At 36.2% G+C, this 26,965-nt stretch overlaps 1 protein-coding gene across 1 annotated transcript in view; it reads left to right on the forward strand.

Annotated features, from left to right (window-relative positions):
* Positions 1-223: 223 nt before the first annotated feature.
* The window catches only part of MCF2 (MCF.2 cell line derived transforming sequence), an 83,794-nt gene continuing 57,052 nt past the window's right edge, over positions 224-26,965 (forward strand). The window contains exons 1-6 of the mRNA XM_090265355.1: positions 224-263; positions 6,905-7,019; positions 8,990-9,080; positions 23,710-23,829; positions 24,751-24,867; positions 26,291-26,440. Of these exons, the coding sequence (XP_090121481.1) occupies positions 239-263; positions 6,905-7,019; positions 8,990-9,080; positions 23,710-23,829; positions 24,751-24,867; positions 26,291-26,440 (618 nt within the window). The 5' untranslated portion in view covers positions 224-238. The remainder of the gene's footprint in view (positions 264-6,904; positions 7,020-8,989; positions 9,081-23,709; positions 23,830-24,750; positions 24,868-26,290; positions 26,441-26,965) is intronic.

Here is a 26,965-nt window from a genome sequence, read left to right on the forward strand (position 1 = left end):
TACTTACTCAGTGGTGTTTTCAACAATGAGATTTCCTTGCCAAGTAGATGAGGATTAAAAAGAGAAGATCAGCAGTGTGTCTGCACACAGATCTGCGGGACTGCCTGAGTTCTTTTTAGCATAATGTGCAATCATGTGTATGGTTCTAGCTGTACTTTGACATATATGTTGTTTCTCTCTCTCATTTGTCATAGACTTAGAGCTGCATCTCCGTGTAAAGGACGTCAGTCATTTCTTGATGCAAGACATTGCCTTTTTGTCTGGTAAGTGGACTTTTACATATATTTAGACTGGATAAATGTATGAATCAATTAGCAAAGTTAATTTGGTCCTTATTAGTATAATTATATATTTTGAGAAACACGATTTTAATAAACATACATTTTGCACGTAGTTGCTAAAAATGGACATTTAGAGAATAATTGGAGGCTTTGCAATATGTTTAGATATGTGATTAAAACCAATCTTACCACACTTGTTTGTTTGACTTTCAGACAACTCTTTAGAAATCCATGATAGGTGAAAGTAGAATACATCTCTTAGGTGGGCGCTGACTGGGTAAGAGGGTGGCAATGGAGGTGGCTTCTTTGAGAATTTCCCCTCTACCATATGCTGATTACTTAAATGTTTATTATAAATTCTATCAAGCCATTCACCTAACCAAGCAGCTGTACTAAGTTGTTTTTCTTTAGGATTTCATTTATCCATGATTAAAGAAGTTTACTTTTCTAAAATATGTATCTATATTTGTATATGTATATGTATTTATATAACTTTTTATTGTTTATTCTGTCCAAAATTTTTCCCTTTGGTCCCCCTTCCCTCAACCCACCCCTCTCTCCTACAGTTAATCCTCTCTACATTGTCCATGCCCATGGGTCGTTCATACATGTTCTTTGACTAGTCCCTTCCCCTTCCTTCCCCCATTCCTCCTCCTACCACCTCCCCTCCTATGGATATCAGTCTGTTCCATGTTTCCATGCCTCTGGTTCTATTTTCCTCATTAGTTTATTTTGTTCATTAGATTCCATGTATAAGCGAGGTCATATGGTATTTGTCTTTCACTGCCTGGCTTATTTCATTTAGCATAATACTCCCCAGTTCCATCCATGCTGATGCAAAGGGTAGGAATTCTTTCTTTCTGCTGCGTAGTATTCCATTGTTTAAATATACCACAGTTTTTAAAATCCATTCATCTACTGATGGGTACTTGGGCTGCTTCCAACACCTGACTGTTGTAAATATCACTGTTATATAATTTTTAAAAATTGTGATAAAATAGACTTCTGGTCAAGGTGGAGGCATAGGTAAACACTCCTCAAAGAAATATGGCCCAAATGAAAGAACAGAATAAAACTCCAGAGAAAGAACTAAATGAAATGGAGATAAGCAACCTATCAGATGCACCGTTCAAAACATTGGTTATCAGGATGCTCCCAGAACTCATTGGGTACTTCAATGGCATAAAAAAGACCCAGGCAGAAATAAAGTTTACATTAAGTGAAATAAAGAAAAATCTACAGGGAACCCAACCAGCAGTGGAAGGGATGAAGCTGAGAATCAAATCAACAATTTGGAACACTAGGAATGAAAAAGCATTCAATCAGAACAGCAAGAAGAAAAAAGTATTTAAGAAAAACAAGGATAGGCCCTGGCTCTGTGGCTCAGTGGATTGAGTGTCGGCCTGCGAGCCAAGTGTCGCTGGTTCGATTCCCAGTCAGGGCACATGACTAGGTTGCACGTCAGGTACCCAGTTGGGAGCGCCAGGGAGAGGCAACCACACAGTGATGTTTCTCTCCCTCTCTTTCTCCTTTCCCCTCTCTCTAAAAATAAAATAAACAAACAAATATGTAAATTAAAAAAAAAAAAACAAGGGTAGTTTTAGGAACTTCTGGGACATCTTTAAATGTATTAATGTCCTAATCATAGGGGTGCCAGAAGGAGAAGAGGAAGAGTAAGAAATTGAAAACTTATTTGAAATAATAGTGAAAGGAAACTTCCCTAATTTTGTGAAGGAAGTAGACATACAAGTCCAGGAAACACAGAGAGTCCCAAAGAAGATGGACCCAAAACAAAACACACCAAGACACATCACAATTAAAATGCCAATGGTTAAAAATAAAGAGAAAATCTTAAAAGCAGCAAGAGAATAGCAGACAATTACCTATAAAGAATTTCCCCTGCGACTGTTAGCTGATTTCTCAAAAGAAACTTTGGAGCAAGAAGAGACTGGCAAGAAGTATTCAGTGTGTGAAAAGCAAGGACCTACAACAAAGATTACTCTTATCCAGCAAAGCTATCATTTAGAATGGAAGAGCATATAAAGTGCTTCCCAGACAAGGTAAAGCTAAAGGAACTCATCATCACCAGGCCATTATTATAAGAAATGATAAAGGGAATTATATAAGAAAAGGAAGAAGATCAAAACGATGAACATTAAAATGGCAATAAATTCACAACTATCAGTAATTGAATCCAAATAACAAACTAAGCAAATAAGCAGAACAGGAACAGAATCACAGATATGGAGATAATTTGGAGGATTATCAGCTGGGATGGGGAAGGAGGAGAATGGGGGAAAAAGTGCAGGGATTAAGAAGAATAATTGGTAGGTATAAAATAAACAAGAGGATGCTAACAGTATAGGAAATGGAGTAGCCAAAGAGCTTGTATGCATGACCCATGGATGTGAACTAAGGGGGGGATTGCTGAAGGGAGTGGGGGTACTGGGTAGAAAGGGGAAAAGGGAAGAATTTGGGACAACTGTAATAGCATAATCAATAAAAGAAAAATTGTGATTAAATGCACATGACAAAGAATTTATCATCACCTTTTTTTATTGTTGACGCTATTACAGATTTCCCCCATTCCTCTCCTTTCCTCCCTCCATCCACTCCCTGATGACCCTCCCCGAACCCTAGCCTTCACCACATTTTGTCTGTTTCTATAGGCTATGCATATTCAGGGTCTGTCTGGAGGAAGTCCAGCCATTGTTAATATAACAAGAATGGTTTGCACTACATCTGTGTAACCTGGCAGCCAAGGAGAGTGGCCTGGAATGTGCATGAGAGACCAATGAAAACTCTACTCTACTAGTCAGTGGGGGCGGTAGATGCTATTGAGTGAGCATGTGTACTGTGTGGCCATAGTATTCAAAATGACTGAGCAAGTAGAGTAATGAATCTGCATCCCGTTTTGCATTAAGCTTGAACATTCCTCCAAGGAAACTATTCGGATGATTCAGAAGGTCACAGATCTGGGCAACTGAGGACTGGCGGCTTCATCACAACAATGTACCTACTCTTGCATCAGGTCTCATGCAGAGTTTTTGGGGGAAACATCAAATCACCCAGGTGACACAACCTCCCCTACAGCCCATATTTGATGCACTGTGACTTCTGGCTTTTCCCAAAACTAAAATCACCTTTGAAAGGGAAGAGATTTCAGAGCATCATTGAGATTCAGGAAAGTACAGTGGAGCAGCTGATGGTGATTGAGAGAGCTGTGTGACGTCCCAAGGTGCCTACTTTGAAGGGGGTAGAAGCATCATCATCCTATGTAACAATGTTTCGTGTTTGTTGTATCTTCTTCAATAAATGCTTCTATTTTTCCTGTTGCATGGCTGGATACTTTCTGGAGAGACCTATGCATATGTGTTATTTGGTTAATCTTTTCCAGTCCCCCTACCACTCCCTCATTTTTAAGTGTACACTTCAGTGGCATTAATTACATTCTCATAGTTGTGCAACCATCATCACCATCAATGTCCAGAACTCTCCATCTTGTGAAATTGAAACTCTGTATTCATTAAAAAATAACTTCCTATTCCCTCTTTTCCCAGCCCTTGGCAACCTTCGTTCTACTATTGTCTCTGTGAATCTGACTAGTACTCTAGGTATCTCATATAAGTGGAATCATATAGTATTTGTCTTTCTGTGACTGGCTTAGTTCACTTAGCATAATCTCCAGGTCCATCCACATTGTCGCACGCGTCAGGACTTTCTTCCTTTTTAAGGCTGAACACTGTCCCATATTATGTGTATACTACATTTTGTTTGTCCATTCTTCTGTTGATGGATACTTGGGTTACTTCTGCCTTTGGCTACTATGAATAATGCTGTTCAACAGCATTACATGTTTTTAGAGATAAAACTATGGCAAACCACCCATTTCATTTTTACTTAGATATTCACAGAAATTTTGCTTAAAGATAAGCTAGTTGCTTTTAGGTATTAGAGTAATTTGAACTATATCGTTAAACATTATATATATTATACTAAACAGATGAAAACTTACAAGTATATGCATTGCTTGCATGAAAATGAATGCTTTAGGTGTTCAGTAGTTTAATTATTTCTCCTAAAATGGTACCTACATGCTCAGTTTACTAAACAAGCATTTACTTTGTAGATGATCTTAATTGGGCACTTCAGTCTAGCTTCTGCTTTAATGATTATAATCAGTGGTAATTTTGAATAGTGGTGACTTAATGTGGCATTATGTTTTATTTTATAAGTGGCATAAATGTGTGCCATACTATCATGGTTCAGTTGGGGATATTTTACTGAAGCTCATCAGTGTTTTTCAAACTGTATTCCAAATATAACCACCCTCAGGGCTTGTTCCCCCACCTGACCCCTCTCCATAATTTCTTCCTTATCTGCTTTTTGTAGTTGTTTTCAAAATGTTTCTGCATATGTTTTCTTTTAAAGAAAGGGCGCCCAATGGGGAAAATAATTATAATTTCCAAGTCAGAATTTAAATATCTCTTTTGTGCTTTTATTTTTTTTTACAAATTTACTGCCTAGTACAGCATTTGTAGGTACTACACAGTTTATAGATTATTTGAGATAACTTACTCTTATAAGAATCTTGTATTCTTTCCTTTGGTAGGTATAGTTTACCTAAGTGCTAGCTGATTCTGTCTTTAACTAGAGTGCTTACCAGCTTACTTGGCAAGTCTATGTTATATTGTATGTAAGATATATGTTACATTATAATTATTATTTATATTACTAGTTTTACACTGTATCTTATATACAGAGAATTTGTTTAATGATGCACTAAATTTCTTCATTCAGAGTTGTACAGTTTCTTTTTTGAGTTCCTTTAAGATTCTTGTTTGGATGCCATAATTCTCCGTGATTATATCTTCCTTAAAGATCCTGCTCTTTTACGTCTTTTACGTGAAGATTTATCATTATTTGATTTAATACTTTGGACTAGTTTGATTCAAAAGATAATTTGGGAATGGGGACTCTCCCTCAAGTTTCCCTCGGTTAGATGAATTTGATATTTTTTTCAAGTGTACTGGAGAAGACTGTGTATTCCGATTTTGTTGGGTGGAACGTTCTGTAAACGTCAGTTAGGTCATGTTGTGGAGATTTTCATTCAAGTGTACTGGGTCCTTGTAAATTTCCTGTCTACTTGTATCAATTATTAAGAGAGAGGTGGTGAAATTTCTAACTAAAATTGTAGTTTTGTCTGTTTCTCCTCGGAGCTCTATTAGTTTTTGTTTCATATATTTTGAAGCTCTCTAACCAAGTACATAAGCATTTGAGATTGTTCTCTTGATGTATTTATTTCTGCTTGATTATCAAATGATCTTCTTAATACCTAGTAATATTCTTGACTGAAATCTCCTTTGCTGAAAATTAGACAGGTTCCTTTGAGTAATGTTGGCATGGCATATCTTTTTTAATTCATTTGCTTTTAATGCACTTGTGCCTTTATATTTAAAGTGTATTTTTTGTAGGCAGTACTGCCTACAGCTGGGTCTTAATTTTTTATCCAATTTGATAATCATTAAATTTTTATGGGATGTCAAGATCATGTACATTTAATGTGATTATTCATATGACTGGGTTTAAATTTACCATCTTTCTATTCATTTTCTATTTGTCCCATTAGTTTTTTTGGGAAGGTTCCCTCCAATTCTGCTTTCTTTTGGACTGAGTATTTATCATTCCACTCTTTCTCCTTTGCCATTGCCATATTTTTCTTGTACATTGAAATTTTTATATCCTTATATCTCTACTCACTTAAATTCAACTAAATAAGAATTACAATTAAACTTCTCTAGAAATTTCTATAAGTGAGCTAAATTCTAAGGCCACCCTACAACTTTCCCCCTAAAATAATTTTTCAACTTCCATTTAGCATTAAACATTTATTGAGAAGCTATTCTGTACCCATGTGTTAGTCTGGGTGTAGAGTGGAAGTTTAAACACGTGTAAGTAAGGCTCATCCCTGCACGTAGGTGGCTTTCATTCTCAATGTTCCTCATGTTCCAAGTTGCAGAGGGGGTTATGGAGTGGGCTGTACATTGAATTTAACCCACATAAAACTTATGGTCAATCTTTTTTTGCATTGGTAGGGTTTCTATACCATTGTTGCTATTACTGCTTATGTTGTGTCTTCCACAAATCTATTAGAATATCACTTATTTCCTACATTTGTATCTTGTATTCTTTCATGCTCACCGTGACTCTAAGTGGTCGAATTTATCAAGGTTTCCATTTGCTGTCAAACTGCCAATTACATGTTTTGAATTTAGACTCATGGCATTGGTATAGAAACAGTTATTTCTGTTGTCCAATTTGAGATCTTTTTGACTACACGTTCCATGAAACTATATTCACTCATTTTGGGTGCTCTCTCTCTCTCTCTCTCCCCCTCCCTCTCCCCCTCCTTCCCTCTCTCTGTGTCTCCATTAGAAACCACTCTGTCACTTTTTAAACTTAGGAGCATGGTGTCATTTTGGTTTATGTGGAGATACCACCCTTATAAAAGTTGCATTGGCCAAAAAATTATCTTCTAACCGCTTTTCTCAAATGTAAAAATTTTCTATTGCATTGTTGTCACACAAATTATTAACTTGCTTGGTTTTTAAATACTATTTTAGGTGGTCGGGGAAAGGACAATACTTGGATCATTACATTTCCAGAAAATTATAATTTCAAGTGTATACCAGAAGATGTGATAACAAAATTACTGATTTATTTGACATCTATTGCGAGGTATAGTATTTTATAACAGTTCTTCAATTTGTTCTATATCAGATACCCATATGAATGTAATAACAGGAAAATGGTTTTTAAGTGTGACTACTATTGTTATGGTAAATGATCATAAGACTCACCTTTAGCATAGATAAGAGAAGGGGAAGCTGTCAGCTACCTGAATTACTATTAAAATTATACTGAGGATCTATGAATATAAAATTTGGTGTCTAGAAGTGTTTATTCCCATGAAGAACGTAAGTTGAAAATGATGATCATACATAAAGCCTTTAATTTGTGTGAAAGGAAATCTTACTAACCAAGAGTGAAGGTAGCTATTTTTTACTTCTTCCAAGAATAAAATAAGAAGACTGAATGTTAAATATACTCAAAAGTGACACTGAAATATATTAGGAGGAACTTCTTGATATTGGAGAACATCTGAGACTTGGACACTTTGAGAGGAAATATTTCAAAAGCTTCCTACAGGTTTTATTTAGGTCGAAGACAAAGTTTTTAAAGGAAACATTTTCTACTTACTAATCCTGAAGACTGAGGGGGCACAAATCTAGGATGATAAAATTGTGAAGAGTTTAATGAACAAAAATCAAATCCCAGAAAAATGCTTTTACAGGGCACTGCTTGAAGCTTGAAAGTGGTCTTTTTAGAGCAAATAGAGGTTCCAGCTTTCAGCTTTCGGCTAAGTGGAGGCGAAGGTGTAGCTTTCTTTGGTTGTCCCAAATCCAGGTTCATCTGATACCGGCTGCCTCCACCATGTTGCCGAAGTTCAACCCCAATTAGATCTAAGTTGTATACCTGAGGTGTACTGGTGGGGAAGTCAGTGCCACATCTGCCCTGGCCCCCAATATCGTCCCCCTGGGTCTTTCCCCAAAAAAGGTTGATGATGACATCGTTCAAGCAACCGGTGATTGGAGGGTCTGAGGATTACAGTTAAACTGACCATTCAATACAGACAGGCCCAGATTGAGTAGTGCCTTCTGCCTCTTCCTTGATCATCACAGCCCTCAAAGACCCACCATGAGACAGAAAGAAGCAAAAACATTAACCACAGTGGAAATACTACTTTTGATGAGATTGCCAACATTGCCCAGCAGATGTGGCACCGATCTTTAGCTAGAGAACTCTCTGGAACCATTAAAAAGTTCCTGGGGACTGCCCAGTCTGTGGGCTGCAATGTTGATGGCAGCCACCCTCATGACATCTTAGGTGACATCAACAGTGGTATAGTGGCATGCCCAGCTAGTTAAGAACCACAAAGCAAAAATATTTCAATTAAAGGTCATTTGATAATGCCCCCCCAAAGTTCTATTATCCACTAAGCTGCCTTCTCTAAAAGGGTAGACTCGAGATAAAAACATATTTAATAGTATTTTTTCTGAATGAATGAATGAATGATCATGGACTTATGATGGATTGCCATTACAAGTTAAATCTGATGTCATTGAAGAGAGCTGTCTATAAGATTTACCTGTACCCAAGATTGCAGTGTTCCAAGTCCATTTTAGTGACCTGTCTGCATTACACTAACCACTTGCCCATTTAAAAGATTGACATTAATGCTGAAAAGATAATTTTAAAAACTTTTTTTGTTGATTTGATAGAGAGAGAGAGAGAAAGGAAGAGGGGGAGGGGGAGAGAGAGACATTGATTTGTTGTTCCTCTTATTTATGTATTCCTTGGTTGATTCTTTTATGTGCCCTGACCAGGGATTGAACCCACAACCTTGGTGTGTTGGGTCGATGCTGTAACCAACTGAGGTACTTGGCCAGGGCTCCTGAAAAAATTTTAAATAGTGAGTAATGGAATATGGAATAAACTTGGTTTTCTAAGGTAGCACTTTATGACAGCTTCCAAATCCAAATCTGTCTTCAGTCAAAACATCAGATGTAAATGAAATAATCAGAAGTAAGGATATATCTAGCAAATTTGGATTATTACTAAGAAATGCATATTTTTTTATCCAATAGGCAAAATGGATCTGACTCCCAGTTTACCATTATTCTTGATCGACGATTGGATACATGGAATTCTGTCAAAATCTCTCTCCAGAAAATCTCAGTAAGTACCAATGAATTTTTAAGTAGCTTCTTATTTTTGTTTTACATTATACTTTCTGTTTGTGGGGATATAGATTATTTTGATAGTGATGGAGGAAAAAAATTACTGTTGGAGACAGTAAAATAGATGGGATGGTAAGGTGGGAAAGTAAGAAGAGTTGGTACTGGAGATCAAGCTAAACAACTCCACCCAAAATAAAACCTAATGGGAAAGAATGAGTAGTTAATGGTTCAAGTTATGAGTGAGAAGAGACTCATGGTTCCCTATGCCTTCCAGAGCTAGGCAAGTTTTATGGGAACTTTTAAAAAATGGAAATAGCTGTGTTGTATACTCACTGTGATGTGAAAAAGTATAAAGATGAAAGCTTAAAACAGTAGTCAATATAATCCAACAATCCAGAAACTAGCACTTTTTAACAAGTGTATCTTTCCATACTCCACGCCTCTCCCCCCGCCCTGGGATAGGAGTAGGGAAGTGAGTCACCTGCAAAATGACATATCTCCTCTTCTGCAATCTCGTCCCCAGCTTCCCAAGATCCAAACAGAGAAAACAATTTCCCTAAAGAAAACATTATGAGAGATGCAGTACTGTCCACAGGGAAGATGATCTTTTACATTATTAGACTCACCTGGATATAGTGGGATTATCCAATACTTCTCTTTCATAGCAGAGGAGGTAGATGAGGGACCCCATAGACTCTTTTTGAGCTGACAAGAGTGGAGCTGTCTGTGGAAATGCCATGCCAATTTCCTCTATCAGATCAGAATAGCTGGGAATCAATAATGATTTTTTCTTTGAAAGTCCAACATCATCAATCATCTGAAATTTTTACTTTGTCTCCTGACTGACACAGGAAGCCACACCCAGCAGAGAAAGTTGATTTATATGTGAAGGCAAGACAAAAATCTAGGTTGTTGGACTTCTGAGTCTGGGTTCTTTCTACTATACTAAGTTGGTAACAAGTGTAAAAAGCACAGTTGACACTTGAATGACATGGCTTTAACCTACATGGGTCCACTTATACATGGATTTTTTTCAATAATTACTGTAAATGTATTTTCTCCTCATGATTTTCTTAAAAACATTTTATTGTCTCTCGCTTACTTTTTTTGTAAGAATATAGCATATAATACATATAACATGCAAAATATGTGTTCATGTACTGTTTATATCATTGGTAAGACTTCCGGTCAACATTATGCTATTAGTAGTTAAGTTTTGGGGAGTAAAATGTTGTATGTAGACTTTTGACTGTGTGGGTGGTTGGAACCCCAATCCTACATTGTTTAAGGGTCAACTGTATACTGGAACTCACATGGTAAAATGATCAAGATCGTTATTCTTTTTATACCCAGTATGAATTACTCTTCATCTTAGGCAAGTCAGCAAATTGTTTTTTTTTTTTTGTTTGTTTGTTTCTTTCTTTCTTTAACAGAGGTGTTTAATTAAGCAATGGAGAGAAGAGTTAACACCAGATTGACACAGTTACTAAAATAAAATAACAAAGCCTTGATTTTACATAATATCTTTTGCCTTTACAAAAGCAGTCACATTTATTAAGTAATATTGATATTCTTTATTTCCTGATTAATCACTCAAGGCAGGTGTCATTATTACTGGCTTATGGATGAGGGAATTAGGTTGATGTACACACTTTGGAAAGGTTATGTGAGGTCACATAGCTAAATAATAAAAAGAGCCAGGACAAGAATTGAATTTTCATGAATTTTAGTTGCTGCCCTTTCCTCCTGCTGCTTTCTATCACTTTCCAAATGAATTGTGGATAAGCAACTAAATTCTGTATTATTCAGAAAAAGTTAAAATTGCTTTGGAGAGAGTAAACCTGCCCTCTATATAGTGTTGAGCCCTATCATTGGTGCTAAATGTAGTAAAAGCTCCTTGCCTTCCCCTGGCCTTTTAGGAATGGTCCTTACGCATGTTGAGCCAGACCTCAGTTTGTGACAATGATCAATTATTTTATACTAAATATAACCCTTGTTAGAATAAAACTTTTAAAATTACCCAGCCTAACCTTTTTCTTTTGGCTATAACTACCTGCTTGATCAAATTAATTTTTATCGAGTGACCACTTGGCACATGGCAACAGTTTTTTGGGGTAAGTTTTATTTTTTATTAATTAAATAGGTTGCTTGGAAGAGAGGTCTTTTTTTTCCTAAAAGAGAAATATAAGATTCAGTCATGGTCCTATTGATTTCAGGTCAAAAGAGGAATACTGACTTTATTTTGGGAAGGTAATTCTCCCCTTTCTGTTTTCCGAGGAATGCCCTGTTATTCTCATACATTAAATTGATGGCACTGGGAAGGAGTGGGGTGCAGGTGCTGGCAACATGTAACTGGCTATAGATTGTTTTAAGTGTTTCTTTTTAACATTTTAAATGTTTCTGCTTGTGGTGGTTTCTATACCTAAACTCAAGAGCGCATTACCTTTCGACACTGTTTGCAATAAAGGTAAGTAGTGAATACAAGCTAATTTCAAGAGCAAAAATTGGCATTCAGAGAGGATTTCTGGTGAAAGTTGCCATTGCATAGATAGGTCTAAGTGTCTTTGCTGTATTACTTTAAATGAGTATCTATGAAATAATTTTATAATTCAATTTGAAGATCTTGATTTGTAGATTCCAAGATAAGCTATGTAGTTAGGTTATACTTCATAACTCATGATAGGAGACAAGATTATATTAGTTACACATTTTGGGGAAATAGTAATTTGAGACAGAATCCTAGCCATCTTAGAAAATTTGCATATTTTATTCTTTCTAGATTATCATCAGGAAAAAATTTCACAAACTGTTAACTTTCACAAGGCTTAAACACAATATAATTTAATTAAAAAAACAATTGAATTTTAAGTTACAGTCTAGGGTAGGACAAGAATGAAGGTATCAGTTAATACTACCTTCACAAAGATTCTTACCATTCCACCTTAAAAATCAAACTGCGTAGAGGAGAAAGCCAGTCCCGTCAAGCCCCTAGGAGGAGAGTCGGTGTTTTTCCCCCCTTTCTTCACTCTTAGGACATGCCTGATCGTCTTGAGCAGTCCAGCACAAGCTAATCCATGAGGTTCAATCAGGCTAAGTAATTGGGGAATGTGTCAGCTCTGAATTACAATGAGCAGCAGGGAAGGATTTGTCAGCGGACTAATCAGGGTTAGTGGTTTTCTTACAGTGCTGCCACAGTGGTAATGGAAGCAGCTACAGCTACTGTAGCTTTGTTTGGTAGAGATTTTTGGCTGCCGTTTTTCAATACTACCTCAGAAGCAGCTCATATTTCATCAATGTTGCATTGACAATTGGAAAAGAAGAGTGTTATTGTGTATAGGCGAGATGGCAGAAGCAACTCCCCCGAGAGGCAAGATGAGGTTCAGAAGGAATGCGGTAAGGGCTCTGCCTGCAGTCCTGGAAAGCCTGTTCCCAAGTTCTAGTGCAGGGATGCTGCAGCATGGTGCTATAGCACAAGCTGCTGAATGGGGCTTTTAAGGACAGATGGAGAGAATGGAGACTTGTATTTGCATGGATTGCATTGATGTGATTACTGTGATGATGCCAGAGGGAAACGTAGAATGTAATTTCAAAATCTAAATGTAATTAAGTTTTTATGAGGAAGTGCCATTAGTCCCTTAAGACTATATGAACAATTTTGAATCATTTGGCAGAGTAGCTTTAAATCACTAGTTAAAATAACATATAACAACAGCATTCATTCTTTCTTTCACCATGGACAAGTATCGTATGATATCAGGGATAAGGTCTGGAGACAACTTCATCAGTATTTAAAAAGGAAGCCCTTCCTGGGTATTACTGTACAAGTGAAAACATTGTAAAGTCTAATGAATTGAAGTCTTTCTGATTTTAATTCTTCTCCAAATTAAACTTTATAGATACAGAATTCTAGCCTATTGACAACTTTTTTCTTACAAGGAGAGAAAGAGTGATTCACTTTTCATTATAGGCTAGAATTTAGAAACCTCTCCTAAGAAATATTTTTCCATCATTTTTCTACCTTAAATTTTCCCTTCATTAGCTCACTTGTATACTAACTTCCCAGCAAATTTCTAAAGTGAAATATATATATATATATATATATATATATATATATATATAGTAAATATGAAATAATAGTAGCTAATTTAACAACCAACTGGTTATCAACAGGAATTTAAATGCCACTGCTTCTTTCAAAACTTAAGAACATTATTCATGTTATGGTTTAAAATATGCCTGTTTATTAAAATATTGAGACAACACAAAAAATAAGAAAGTAAAGATATGGGGAATAAATGAGTAAGAATTTTATTGTTGTTGAAACACAGTGACCATCAATGAGTGAGTAAATGAGTTATGTTGTAAAAAGCTCTCAGCATGGAATGCTATTTTAAAATTACAGTTTAGGATATGAGTCTTTATTTCAATAAAATTGTATCTTCAGATCTACATATAATTTTGTATTACGGGAATAATAGCTTCTTCAGACCTTTAATAGACAATTTATGATACACAAAAAGTGCTGGTGTAGGTGCTTTGCAGTATTGGGTACAACTGACATTAGTATTTCTGTTATCAAAAGTAACTGACTTAAACTTTCAGAAAGTTCCTAATTCCTTTGTATATAGATGTTACCCAGTGCCAAACTTAGCTTCATGCATATACACATACATTAATATACACACAAATAAATACAGCATACGAGTACTCATTGAAGAGAGATATCTAGTACTGTGCTACACACAATATAAATTACAAAGGAAATATGGAATGGCTGTTGAGCTGAAAGGGTTATAAATCGAGTAGAGAAGGTAGCACATGCCCATAAATAACTAATATGAAAGAACTTCTAGCTGGTGGGGAAGGCCTCATAAGGGAGATGACATTTGTTTGGACCTTATGCAAAAGCATATGTTTCTGTTACCTTTCTTTGTTTCTTTCTTCCATTATTCTCTTAAATGAATTACTTTAAGTGGCCCCTAGGAACAGATATTTTGAAATAAAATTGATTAGATTAAGTCTTGAAACACAGAACTATAGTGGAAGACAAATTTCTTCTGCTTACTTGGATAGGGGTTGACCAGAGTCAAAAATCTGAAACTCAGCTGATGACACAGTGCTTTGACCTTGGAGAATCTCTGGAGTTGGCCTGATTCTGGAGCCTGTGATAGGTAGTACCTGACAGGATGATAGAGTGGATTTAAAGTCCAAAGAGAGGATTAAATTGGTTACTTGGTGGAAGTTGCAGTGACTGGCGGAGGGAGAGGGAAGAGATGAGAACAGATATGCGACAAGAAGGGCAACCCACAAGGAAGGAGTATTTCCTGGAACTGTGCTGCCTGCCCCTGAGGTCACTTGGCAAGTTGTTTGGTGATCTGTAGAGTAACTCATACTTTCCGTACTCTTTAAGAGTGGGGTGGGGTATGGAAGAGTGCAGAAGTAAATATGTCATGGCCCTGGAGACTGTGCTCTATAGCTTGAGGGTATGAGATTTTTCCCAGCTTATTCTGAACAGATAGTTTGGACTTTATTAAGACTAATCACATTCCAACCACTCATCATTATATTCTATTATAATATTAGATTATAATAGTTTCTGTTCAATGGGCTCTATGATGTCAAATTGTTTCCAACAATTTGTTTGACTGTTAATATTTGTCCCATTTTGTAGATGTCAATGTCAAGTCATTCGTAAATGCTAGGCAGCAAGTCTGAGTATGCATTCAGTCTATGAATTGTTCAGTATGTGTACTGAAAAGTATTATGTATCCTGGAAAGAGCTTGCACTTAGGATTCAGGCCTGGGTGCCACTGCTCCCTATCTGTAATCTTGGGCAAGTTATTTCACCACTCTGTCAGTTTGCTCATCTGTAAAAAGGCCATCATACCTACTTCACTGAAATGTTATGAAGAGTAAATAGGGTGCTATATGTAACAAGCCTGGCACATATGTAATAGGCTTTCAGTCTAGGGTTCCCTCTCGTTATTACTGCATTTCTTTATCCTAAATATTAAAAAAATAAAAGTTATAGTAAAGCAACCAAATTTTTTATTATATAAACCATTTTAGACAATTTTAAAGAAATAACTAGAGTGAATGAAAAGTGTGCATAAGTTGTATGAATTGCCTCCTCTAGGTACTGCACAAAAGAAATGAAACAAGGTTAATTTCTAGATTTTAGTAGTGAAATGATGTATCGCTGTCCTTAACTGCTGTAAGTTCATGTAACTGGTTAACCTGAGGGAACTTGAGAGAAGAAGGGAGTAAATCTCTTCTCTAGGAAGGAAAGATGAGAGAAAGCTAATTCTGTGCCCGTGAACCTGAAGAACCAGTAAGAACTGCTGCAGAGGGCTGGGGTGGGGGCCATGCACAGTGATTGGAGAAATGGCTCTGAGGCCTCTGAAGATGAGCAACATATTTGACTTTTACTTGAATGCCTTTAAGCAGTCACCTGTTGGAACTCCAGAAAAACAATGCCTGCAGTAAGCTTAAAGCAACACTGTTTTCTCTCTCACGCTACCTTTTTTAATTTTAAAGAGGAAAAAAAAAGACAAAATAAAGCAAGTCTGACCCTTGCCACATCTCTTTGCTTTTTCAACAAATTCCTAAAAATGATTTATAGTTTTAAATTTTAGGGTTTGATTTTGGAGAAAAGAGGAATTGTGCTTTTTCATGTTTATGTAACTATATAAATTAGAGAACCTTAAAGCTGCATACCTAAGAATTAAGGAATGTTGTTTCTCTAAACAAAAATGGGAAAGCTCAGTGGTCTTGAGATATATTTGCTGTAAAATTTGTGCATGCATCTGATACTGTTTATGACATGTGACATGTTATTTGATTGCTCATTTCAATACTAGCTTTCAAATGGATTATCTTGAACCTTTTAGTTATGTAAATATCTATATAGAGGAAAAGCACTATCTATATACCTGCTACAAACACATCTTAAATCTAAATGGCCTTTCAGGTTAACATTTCTCAAGAGTTCTCTATCCCCTCCAGATTCTTGTAGCCAGCAATCACAGACAGAAAAGTGTACATATTGTTGATATGGGCCCGAGTTCAGATATATGAATCTTTAATTCAGAGTTTGTAAACTAGTAGTCCATAGATGTGTTTTGTTTAGACCATACAGTATTTTGTGTTTGTTAAAGTGTTTTAACAAACTTTCAATTTGTTTTCCATCTTTAACAATCTTGAAGTTTCACAGAGAAATCTGAATTTCTGTCTTCTTTTGAGAAATCAAAGATTTGGAAAAGCTGGGCCCAACTTTCACATAACATTTAGCTGGAACTGAGGAGTGAGTGCCTCTTATGCAATGCTTTCCAGTTCGCCACATTTCCTATTTCTTATTGCCTAGGAAAAGTGTGAGTTGCTATTTTATTTTCCACCTCATTCAGGCTGTGTTTTAATTAAACCCTGCCTACTTCATGCATTTACATTATTCCCCTAAATCATGGTAGGCAGTCAAGTTTGTTACCTTTGGTTTAGGTTTCATGTTTAGACTCTAGACCTTGAACCTGATTCTAGTATCATTTTTGCTATATTGCCCCAAATTTCTCCTGTTGATTCTTTTACTGCCCACTAAGTGTTTCTCCAGAGGAAGATAAGCTGAAATGAATACATACACACACACACACACACACACACACAAGCATTTGGCTCTGCAGTCCGGTGAATCTGGGTTTTAATTCTGCCACTTACAAGCAAGCTATAAGTTTTTGAAAAATAATCTTACAAAACTTCAGTGTATTAGTTTTCTATTGCTGCTGTAACAGATTACCACAAACTGTATGTACTCTGTTAATATATTAAAATGTATTCTGTTAAAGTTCTGAAAGTCAGAAGACCAATATGTGTCTTACTGGGCTAAAACAAAGGTGTCAGCAGGGCTTTGTTCTCTGTGTAGGCTCTAGACAGAATCAGTTTCCTTGACCTTCCAGCTTCTGGAGCCGCCCACATTCCTTGACTCATGGCCTGATGTCGCTCTGACCTCTGTTTCTGTCATCACAATCTTTTCACTTTCTCTGATCCTTTTGCTTCCCTCTTTGTCTTATAAGGATCTTTGTGATTACATTGTTCCTGTCCTGATAACCCAGGAACATCTCCCAATCTCAAGATCCTTAACTTAATCACATTTACAAAGTCTCTTTAGCCTTATAATGTTACATGTTCCTGTTATAGTGATTAGGATGTGGATATCTTTGGGGAAACACTATTCTGCGTACCACACTCAGTTTTTCCAGTGGTGAAATGAGGATAAAACTAGAACTTAATGCATGTAAAGTACTTTGCACAATGTCATAATAATGCATAATTTTTACAAAAAGAATTGAATAAAAAGCACCCTGGCTGGTGTGGCTCAGTTGATTGAGAGCGCTTGCCTGCAAACCAAAGAATCAGCGATTCAATTCCCAGTCAGGGCACATGCCTGGGTTGCGGGCCAAGTCCCTTGTTGAGGGTGTGCAAGAGGCAACCACACATTGATGTTTCTCGCCCTCTCTATCTCCCTCCCTTCCCTTCTCTCTAAAAATAAATAAATAAAATCTTTAAAAAAAAAAATAGAAAGCAACACTCCCACCCATGGCAAGCTAGCCAATTTCCTTTTCTTACCTTAAGTCTTTGAGAGGCCCTGAATATATACAAATACACACACACACACACACACATATATATATACATATATACAGTTGTATTTATGTATGTATATATGTGTGTGTAAAGTACTTTGTATATATAATATGTGTGTGTGTGTGTGTGTGTGTGTGTGTGTGTGTGTGTTTGGCTAGGGAGGGGGAAGCTATGAAAAGTAGTCATTCATGTGAGGTCGTGGATGGATTTGCTATAAATAGACAATATGGCAAGCACCTATTTAAGTTTGGGATAAGTGAATGGTCTTGGGAATGAAAAATCAAGTATATTTGCTACATACATGGGATTTAATGGTCATGAGGGATAGAAACAACATACCTAGTCTGAAGAGTGTAATTTAGTTTTCTGAAAAACAAATGCAAATATATCTGACAAATCAAATGAATTGCTTGAGTGCCACCGACTTATTTAGTAGTTTTACAGTTATTGCCTACAAGTTATTTATCTAAATGGAAGATTTGCATGGTAGGTCGGTAAATAGCTTAAAATTATTTTACAATAAAAAATATTGTAAATGTTATGATAGAGGCAATGAATGAAGTTTTCATCCTTGATAGTGCATTTTCTGTAAAAATACAACTTTTTGTGGGCTTTTTGTGATAAGCAAGTCACTAAACATTTTCAAGGAATTAAGTAAGGAGACTATATAACAAAATAATCAGAAAGTTTTACTTAAAAATGACCTGATTAGAATGTAGAATTATGTTTAGAAGCATTTTATACAGCCGTCAATGTTTGGGATAAACTACTTTATCTAATGGCGACAATACCTGATTTAATTAACAGCTAATAGTAACCCCCTGACTTAGGATCAGCTGAACACTTCCAGACCCTGCTGAAACTCTTCCCTATGGATACTGTGGATAGTGATTCTACTTCTCTCTTTGTATTTTGCTCCTTGCTGTGTGATCATTTGTTCCTAGACCTGGCTGCTGGGACAGCTTTATTCTCCTAGGAATGGCAGGGAAGAAGAGATCTGGGCCTTACCTCAGGCAAAGAGTTGCCACATGGCCTTCCCTGTATCCATTGTATTTTCTACTCTGATTTTGGAGGAGGGTGAGTATTCCAGACTTCAAGTTGGTCATCCCTAGGGTCTTGAATCCAGAGATTTCCTTCTCAATACCAGAGACTATGATATTAAGGAGAGTCAGAGAGAATGAGACAATGAGACCACTTCAATCTTGAATCAATGAAAGAGTAATAGTAATTTTCCTTTAAGTGTTGGAAAAACTAGGGTGTTTCAGTTCCACTGAAGAGTGAAAAAAAAGGACTTCTGGTAAATATGGAGACATAGGTAGACATACTTTGCCTCCTCGTGCAACCACAAGAAGAATTACAACTAACCTCAAAACAGATAACACCCAAACTTCCAGAAAATCGAACTGTGTGGAACTCTGACAACCAAGGATTTAAAGGGGCCATATGCATCCAGATGGGTAGGATGGGGCATAGGCGCAGAGTCAGGGCAGAGAGGTGAGGATACAAGGTGTGATGCATGTAGAGGTAATGGCGGCAGGATGAGCAGTCCCACATTGATATGTGGTGAATAAAAATCAAGAAGGATACCTTGGGAGTGAGCGATCCCAGGCCCAGGCCAGATTGCGTAGCTCAGCGTTCCAGTGCTGGGAAGATAAAGACCCGTACCTATGGTTGTAAAAACCAGTGGGAGTTGGGGCAGCAGAAAAAACTTACGGTTTCTCAGGAGAATCTATGTAAAGGGCCTGCATGGCTTTAGAACCTATGCAAACCCACCCACTCTTGCATTTACCACTAGAGCAACAGCTGGAAGGGCTACAGTTGCATATGGGAAGTGGTTGAAGTGACTGGAAACAGGTAGAGTGCTGAGCAAGCCTCCAGAAGCCAGGCAGTGTCATTATCCCTTCTCTGAGCCCTTCCCTCACACAAAGCCACAAAGTGGTGAAGTGGGTTGCCCTGCCCTGGTGAATACCTAAAGCTCTGCTCCATACAACTTAACAGGTGCACTAAGAAAAGGAGACAAAGCAACTCTACCTAATACACAGAAACAAACACAGGGAGGCTGCGAAATTGAGGGGGACAAAGAAATATGGCCCAGATGAAAGAACAGAACAAAACCTCAGAAAAAGAACTAAATGAACTGGAGATAGTCACCTATCAGGTGCAGAGTTCAAAACACTGGTGATAGAGGTGCTCAGAGAACTCACTGAGTACAACAAACACATAAGGGAAGAAATGAAGGCTACACTAAGTGAAATAAATAAAAATCGACCAGGGAACCAGTAGTGAAGGGAAGAAAGCTAGGGTTCAAATCAGTGAGTTGGAACATAAAGAAGAAATAAAGTCAACCAGAACAGAAAGAGGAAACAATAATTGAAAAAAAAAAATGAGGAGAGGATTAGGAACCTCTGCGACAACTTTAAAAGTGCCAGAAGGAGAAGAGGAAGAGCAAGAAATTGAAAACTTATGTGAAAAAATAATAAAGGAAAAGTCCCCAAGTTTGGTGAAAGAAATAGACATACAAGTCCATGAAGCACAGAGTCCCAAACAAGCTAGACCCAAAGAGGACCACACCAAGACACATCATAATTAAAATGCAAAAGGTTAATGATAGAGAATCTTAAAGTAGCAAGAGAAAAGCAGACAATTATCCACAAAGGAATTCCCATAAGACTATCTACTGGTTTCTCAAAAGAAACTTTCCAGGCAAGAAGGGACTGGCAAGAAGTATTCAAGGTGAAGAAAAACAAGGACCTACAACCAAGGTTAGTCTACCCAGCAATGCTATCATTTAGAATGGAAGGACAGATACAGTGCTTCCCAGACAAGGTAAAGCTAAAGAAGTTCATCATCACCAAGCCTTTATTCTCTGAAATGTTAAAGGGATTTATTTAAGAAAAAGAAAAAGATCAAAACTATGGACATTAAAATGACAACAAACTCACAACTATCAACTACTGAATCTAAAAAAACAAACAAAAAACCCCTAAGCATACAAGCAGAAAAGGAACAGAATTATAGATATGGAGGTCATTTGGTGGGTTATCAGCTGGGAGAGGGAAGAGGGAGAATAGGGAAAAGGTACAGGGATTAAGAAGCATAATTGGTAGGTACAAAACAGACAGGGGGATGTTAAGAATAGTAAGGGAAATGAACAAGTCAAAGAACTTATATGCATGACCCATGGACATAAATTAAGGGGTGATTGCTGGAGGGAAGAGGGGTGGCGGGGGCAAAGGGGGAAAACTGAGACAACTGTAATAGCATAATCAATAAAATATACTTAAAAAATAAAGTGCAACACAGTAGATCAAAGCAGGTAAGTATAATACTACTAGTAATTTACTCATGTGAAGGAGAAGGAATGGCTTAACTTCTAAAGTGAATGAGATAGAAACAAAATCAGCTTCTTTCAGTCTAAAAATAGGTCCAGAGTTCTCACAAATCCCTGTCAAGAGTTTCTTCTTAAGCAATACTTTATCCATATTCTGATAGTTTTCTATTTAAATCTGCTTGTCCTTAGGTCTAAGAATCCAAAGTAAATTATTATTTTTTTTAGAGTTTACAAAGTACCTTTATATTTACAATTTCTTTTAATTCTTACAATAACTGTGGAAGGTGTGTACTATTCTTAGCATAAAACATAATATACATTATGTACATAATAGAGGGTAGAATATACATTATCTTTGGAACTCTCTATCTCTGTTTCTCTATAAAAGTTAAAATAAGCTTTCTCCAGTAGCAGAGATCATGACTACCAGTAGCTCTGGAACTATATCCTCAAAGTTTCTTCCCCTCAGAACTAATTTGAAAAATCCTAAGGTAGGACTTTGGTCCTACTGATATCAAATTTTCATCGCAATACTAATCATTGTGTGTTAGAAGGCAAGATCATGTAGAAAGATAACAGTTTTTATTAGGAACCAATGAAAATAGTAAGAGGCTTCTTTAAGTTCATTGGGGTGCTATAACAGAATACCATAGATTGGGTAGCTTACAAACAGAAATTTATTTCTCATAGTTCTAGAGACTGGAAGTACAATATCAAGGTCCTGGCAGATTTGATGTGGTAGTTTATTATTAATATTGGTCTATAATAGTTCATTCCTTACTTATTTTGCAAAGTTCCCTCCTTGTGTTTTGTATTCTTTCATTTAGCAATTATTTCTTGACCACTTATTATGTACCGGTACAGGTAACTCCTGTATTACACGGTTGTTAGGTTCCTAACAAATGCCATGTTATGTGAATCTGTGTTATGTGAAACAAAGAACTAGTACAAAAACGTGGGTTAGGTTCCAAAAATTAAAAAAAGCATACTATTATATTTTTATAATTAAGAGAAGTATCTTTATTAAAGCAATATTCATCAAAAGTATTACATATTGTGAATTAAGTAATGTTTTTTTTTGTCATCACTATTAAGCTCCATTAACTGAATGCATTTTCTTTTTGATAAGATGTCTTCATCCTCTGAACTGTCTTCAGCATTATCTTGATTTCTATGTTCTATTTTTACAAAAAATCTGTTATTTTAGATTGCTTACTTTTAGCTGAGAGATCTTTATAAATTTCTTTATACGCTGTTAAGCACTTTTGAGGTTCTCTCTCAAACTTTATGCTCCTTTCATTTAAGAAATATGTATGTGTAATGTAGCAAAAAGAAAAACACAATTAAAGTTTTAAAGTGTAATTAATACTCCATGAACAAAATGGGTTTAAAGTTCTGATTGATTTTAAAATTCTACAGGCAAATCTGATATGACGTATGCGCTCAAATGAAAATTTTTTAATAAGTTATCTTTTGCTCTTAAAAGCTTTTATCACATTCAGTATTGTAAGGGGATTTCCCTAATTTCATGTTATACATGAGTTTTCCCCAATTCTCTAACCGTGTTAGAACGAAACTGTTTTATAGAAGTACCGTGTTATATGGGGGATACCTGTATTCTAGAAGCTGGAGAAATGGTGGTGCACCAGAACGACATTCTGTTGTTCCAATTAATTCCTCCTTATGCTTGGAAACCTATCTTGACATTCCTAGGTCTGGAATGCTCAGTGCTACCACTTCCTGTTGTATATTATTCTAATTCCCTTGTTTTACTTATTAAATTATCATGCTATAGAGCTAAGGGTTTTTAAGGTGCTCCACTACTAGACTATCATTTTCTTGCAAGAAGGGTAGGGACTATATTTTATTAATTTGGGTGCACTGAATGTCAACAGTGCCTGATGATTATTCACTTAAATACATCACATGGACACACAGAAGATATTTAGTGAATGTTGCTTGAATGAAAATAAAAACTTGAGTTCATAATATAGTTTTATTCTGTTATTTACTACAAGTGTGTGGAATTTTAGCTCCCTTTGACTTTTAGGGTTACTCTAAGAACCTGTTTCCGAATTCTGTTTACAGGGAATAAATGCAGTTTGAGTACAAATAACTAACTTTAAAATGAAGCTTAAGTATATAATTCTTTGAAACTTGGGGCTCACTTTAGTCTGAGAAACTTCCATGCCATGAGCATTGCAAAGATCTGACCTGATGACTATGTCGATTTTAGTTTTATTTTCATGTCTTTAGATGTTATCACTATTCATTTTTAGTTTTTCCTTTTAGTGGATTTTATGATTTTATTTGAAATTTTTAAAGATAAAGGATGTTTTATTTTCTTAAAATATTTTATTTATTTATTTTTAGAGAGGGGGATGGGAGGGAGAAAGAGAGGGGGAGAAACTTCGATCCATTGCCTCTTGCATGCCCCCAACTGGGGTCCTACCCCACAACTCAGGCACGTGCCCTGACTGGGAGTCAAACTGGCAACACTTTGATTCACAGGCTGGTGCTCAATCCACTGAGCCACTCCAGCTAGGGCAGCTTTTATGATTTTAAAAGTTGATTTCTTTCATTACAGATTTCTGATATGTGCTCAGTTGAGTGCATGTTTTGACAATGTTTTCTTTCTTTCCTATATTCTTTCTTTATACAGGTTTCCTTCCCTGGGAACTTACACTTGGTATTGGTTCTACGTCCAAGCAGTTTTCTTCAACGAACTTTCACAGACATGGGATTTCGATTTAGTCAGGAAGATTTTATTCTCAAACTACCGGTAAGAGTGTATTTTAAAAAATGTTTTTGTTCCTTTTATTTTCATGAAGACTTCGTACCATGCTGTTCATGTTTTATATGTGCTCATGAAAAATTTAAAAGGAAAAAATAGAATCTGTCTTCCAAAAATGTAAATTTAAAATGACTAAAAGTCTTCTGCTTCTACTGTTAAAGAAATAGATTAATCGATTTGTAACAAAGCAATTCCTTTTGAAAATGATATATGTCATATGTTATATATAAAGAGTAGGGCAAATGTAGGTTTGTAGTTGAGAGTACGTGAAACATGGAGTTTATTCTTGTATTATTGCTTATTGATTATTGTATTCCATATGAACAACTGTAAACCTACTTTTTCCTCACCCTGTATGTGTGTATATGTGTATGTGTGCATGTCTATATAAAATAGGACATTTAATTTAGAAAATAATGAGTGTTTTATATATTTGAACTCCCATGAACTTATATCCTGAGCTAGGTCAGAGTACATGTTTTTGTTTTTTAAGATATTTTTATATGTTCTTGAGGCTAGAGTGCTCATAAATTTTGATACTTTTGCAAAGATCAGTCTCTCCTGATAAATTATAACTGACTACATAAAGCCCTTTTACTCTGTGGTAGGCATAACATTCTTTCAGAAGGTTGATCACTAACAGTGCAAAATTTTAGATCAAGGAGAATCAAGTGTTTCTGTTTCTATGGAGATTAATTTTGTTTTATAGAGAAATGTTTTGTAAATGAAAACTGTTACTACCTGAAGAAGGTAGTGAATACATGTGTGAGGGCATGTACAGGAGAGAATTGTTAGAATCATTTATAAAAGATAAATTTCTGCTAAATGAATGCTAAAGTTCATTGTACACTTGAATGGAGGAATGCCACAAAGGGCAGTTAACAGTATCTTTCTTGCTTATTTATATAGGTTGTTATGCTGAGCTCAGTTAGTGATTTGCTGACATACATTGATGACAAGCAATTAACCCCTGAGTTAGGCGGCACCTTGCAGTACTGCCACAGTGAATGGATCCTCTTCAGAAATGTATGTTTCTTTTGCCCTTAATGTAGAGCCTTTAGTTCATGTTAGCTTTAAATCTAGTGCTAGAATCCTTTTCACAAATTTCTGGGGCCCCTAGTGTTTAAAAACATATAATTCAACATCTTGATTTTCTTCCATAGGAAATATCTAGAAATGAAGAGTCACTCAGGATGACTTGAAAGAGAGGCCGAGGGACTAAGGAGAACTTCCTCTGGCCACTCCCTCTTGTGGCCATGTAGTAACTTGAAGAAACAAAGGGTTGGGATTCAAATCCTAGCATTGATGTTTTTTGGCTATGTAACCTTGTACAAGTTATACAACCTCTCTGAGTCTCAGTTTTCCCAGTTGTAAAACGGGAATAATAGATACTTTAACTTATAGGAATATTGGGAAGATGAAATGAGATAACAAATGTAAAATGTTTGGCGTGGTGCCTGGCCTACGAGTATGGTGGGCCTTCAAAAAATGCAAGTCATATTGTTAATTGTACCATTGTAATGATGCTCCTGAGGTAGTTGGCATTGTAGCTGAGAGTCCTTCTGTTCTAGAAATTTACAAATAGGCAAGTGTCCTGTACCTCATAGGGTGAGTTTGTGGTATCAGAGTCTATACCCCAAGTCCTATAGATATAGGAAATCTTCTGAAGGAGGTAATGAAATAATGTTTAATTAAACCAGGGTTCTATTTTCTTCATGTTTATTCTTCATTCAGTATTCATTCATATGCAGGTGTACTGTGAAAATCAGCAGTGGTAGCCTTAAATAACTGATAAAGCTATAAATAAAAGAGCAGATACCTTGAGCTGTGTGATAAACAGGGGATTTCTACGGTGTCTATATGTTGTCCTTCTTTCTCTAATTGCTTTTGGAAACAGAATAAATGACAAAATCTTAATTGACATTTTAGGACAACAAAACCTGAAATGAATTGTGACTAGATGTCCCTGCATCGCCTCATTCCATCATCTTACTTGGAATGCTAATACTTGTTCATAAACTATAATAAATATCAAGTGGCCTTGATGTTCTCATCTCTCTCCAGAAGTAAAGTTATTATAAAGCAATTTTACAATTGCAGAGTTTATTAGAATAAGGATATCACTGTGTTTCTCAAGGTCATACAATAAATTACTCAGTACATGGCAGCTTTTAGAAATAGTTTTCATCATTGCCCAAGAAATAAATACAGAAGTATATATAACAGACATTCAAGAAGACTCTTCAACTTACTATATAGTTTTTTAGAGGCTTAGATGCAAAGTTAGATTTGATTGCCAAGGACAATGCCAACTTTCCTTAGTGGAGGAGAGTTCATAGTATATGTGTTTGCTGTCATACGTAAATAAAAGTAAATACAATTACTGACCCAGGTTTTGATATGCTGGCAGAGATCCCACGGAATTAAAAGAACCACTGGCTCTTTGCAGGCTATTGAAAATTTTGCCCTCACAGTGAAAGACATGGCTCAAATGTTACAGTCCTTTGGAACTGAACTGGCTGAGACAGAACTACCAGATGATATTTCTTCAATAGAAGAAATTATTGCAATTCGTGCTCAAAGGTATCACCTATTGAAGGTATGTTTGACAGAAGGGACAAACAAATTTTTCCACAGCCTTTTTCTAGAGAGGTGTACAGTGTGTTCATTTCACACTGATTGGTGGGTAGGGAGACAAAAGATACATATATACATTATAAAGCACACATAAAAAATAAGGATACTTCACAAGAAGAGAGTGTCCTGGAATTGTATCTAAGTGCCCCCTCTGTAAATGGTGCAGTTCTCTTGAGAAGTTGTTTATTTGTAAATAGAATAGCTTATAAATGCTCCAGAATAAGAAATCCACAGTCATTTTTGTTACCACAAATTCTTTATCCCATGGAAGGGCCCTCTATTTCAGAAATTAGAATATCAAGAGGCACACAGGTGTTCTATTTTCACATCTACCACAGGCATGATGTAAAATGGAGAACTTAATAGGTCTAATTTCTTGTCCCAACTAGCATTGGAACCAAGTCAAACACTGATAAATTGATTACAAGCTTTCTCTTCCACAGAGCACTAGTTTTTGTTGTTTTTATAATAAGTAGCAAGTTGACTT

The sequence above is a fragment of the Furipterus horrens genome, unplaced genomic scaffold, assembly GCF_987537825.1.
Source record: "Furipterus horrens unplaced genomic scaffold, mFurHor1.1.pri manual_scaffold_17, whole genome shotgun sequence".
Classification (NCBI taxonomy): Eukaryota; Metazoa; Chordata; class Mammalia; order Chiroptera; family Furipteridae; genus Furipterus; species Furipterus horrens.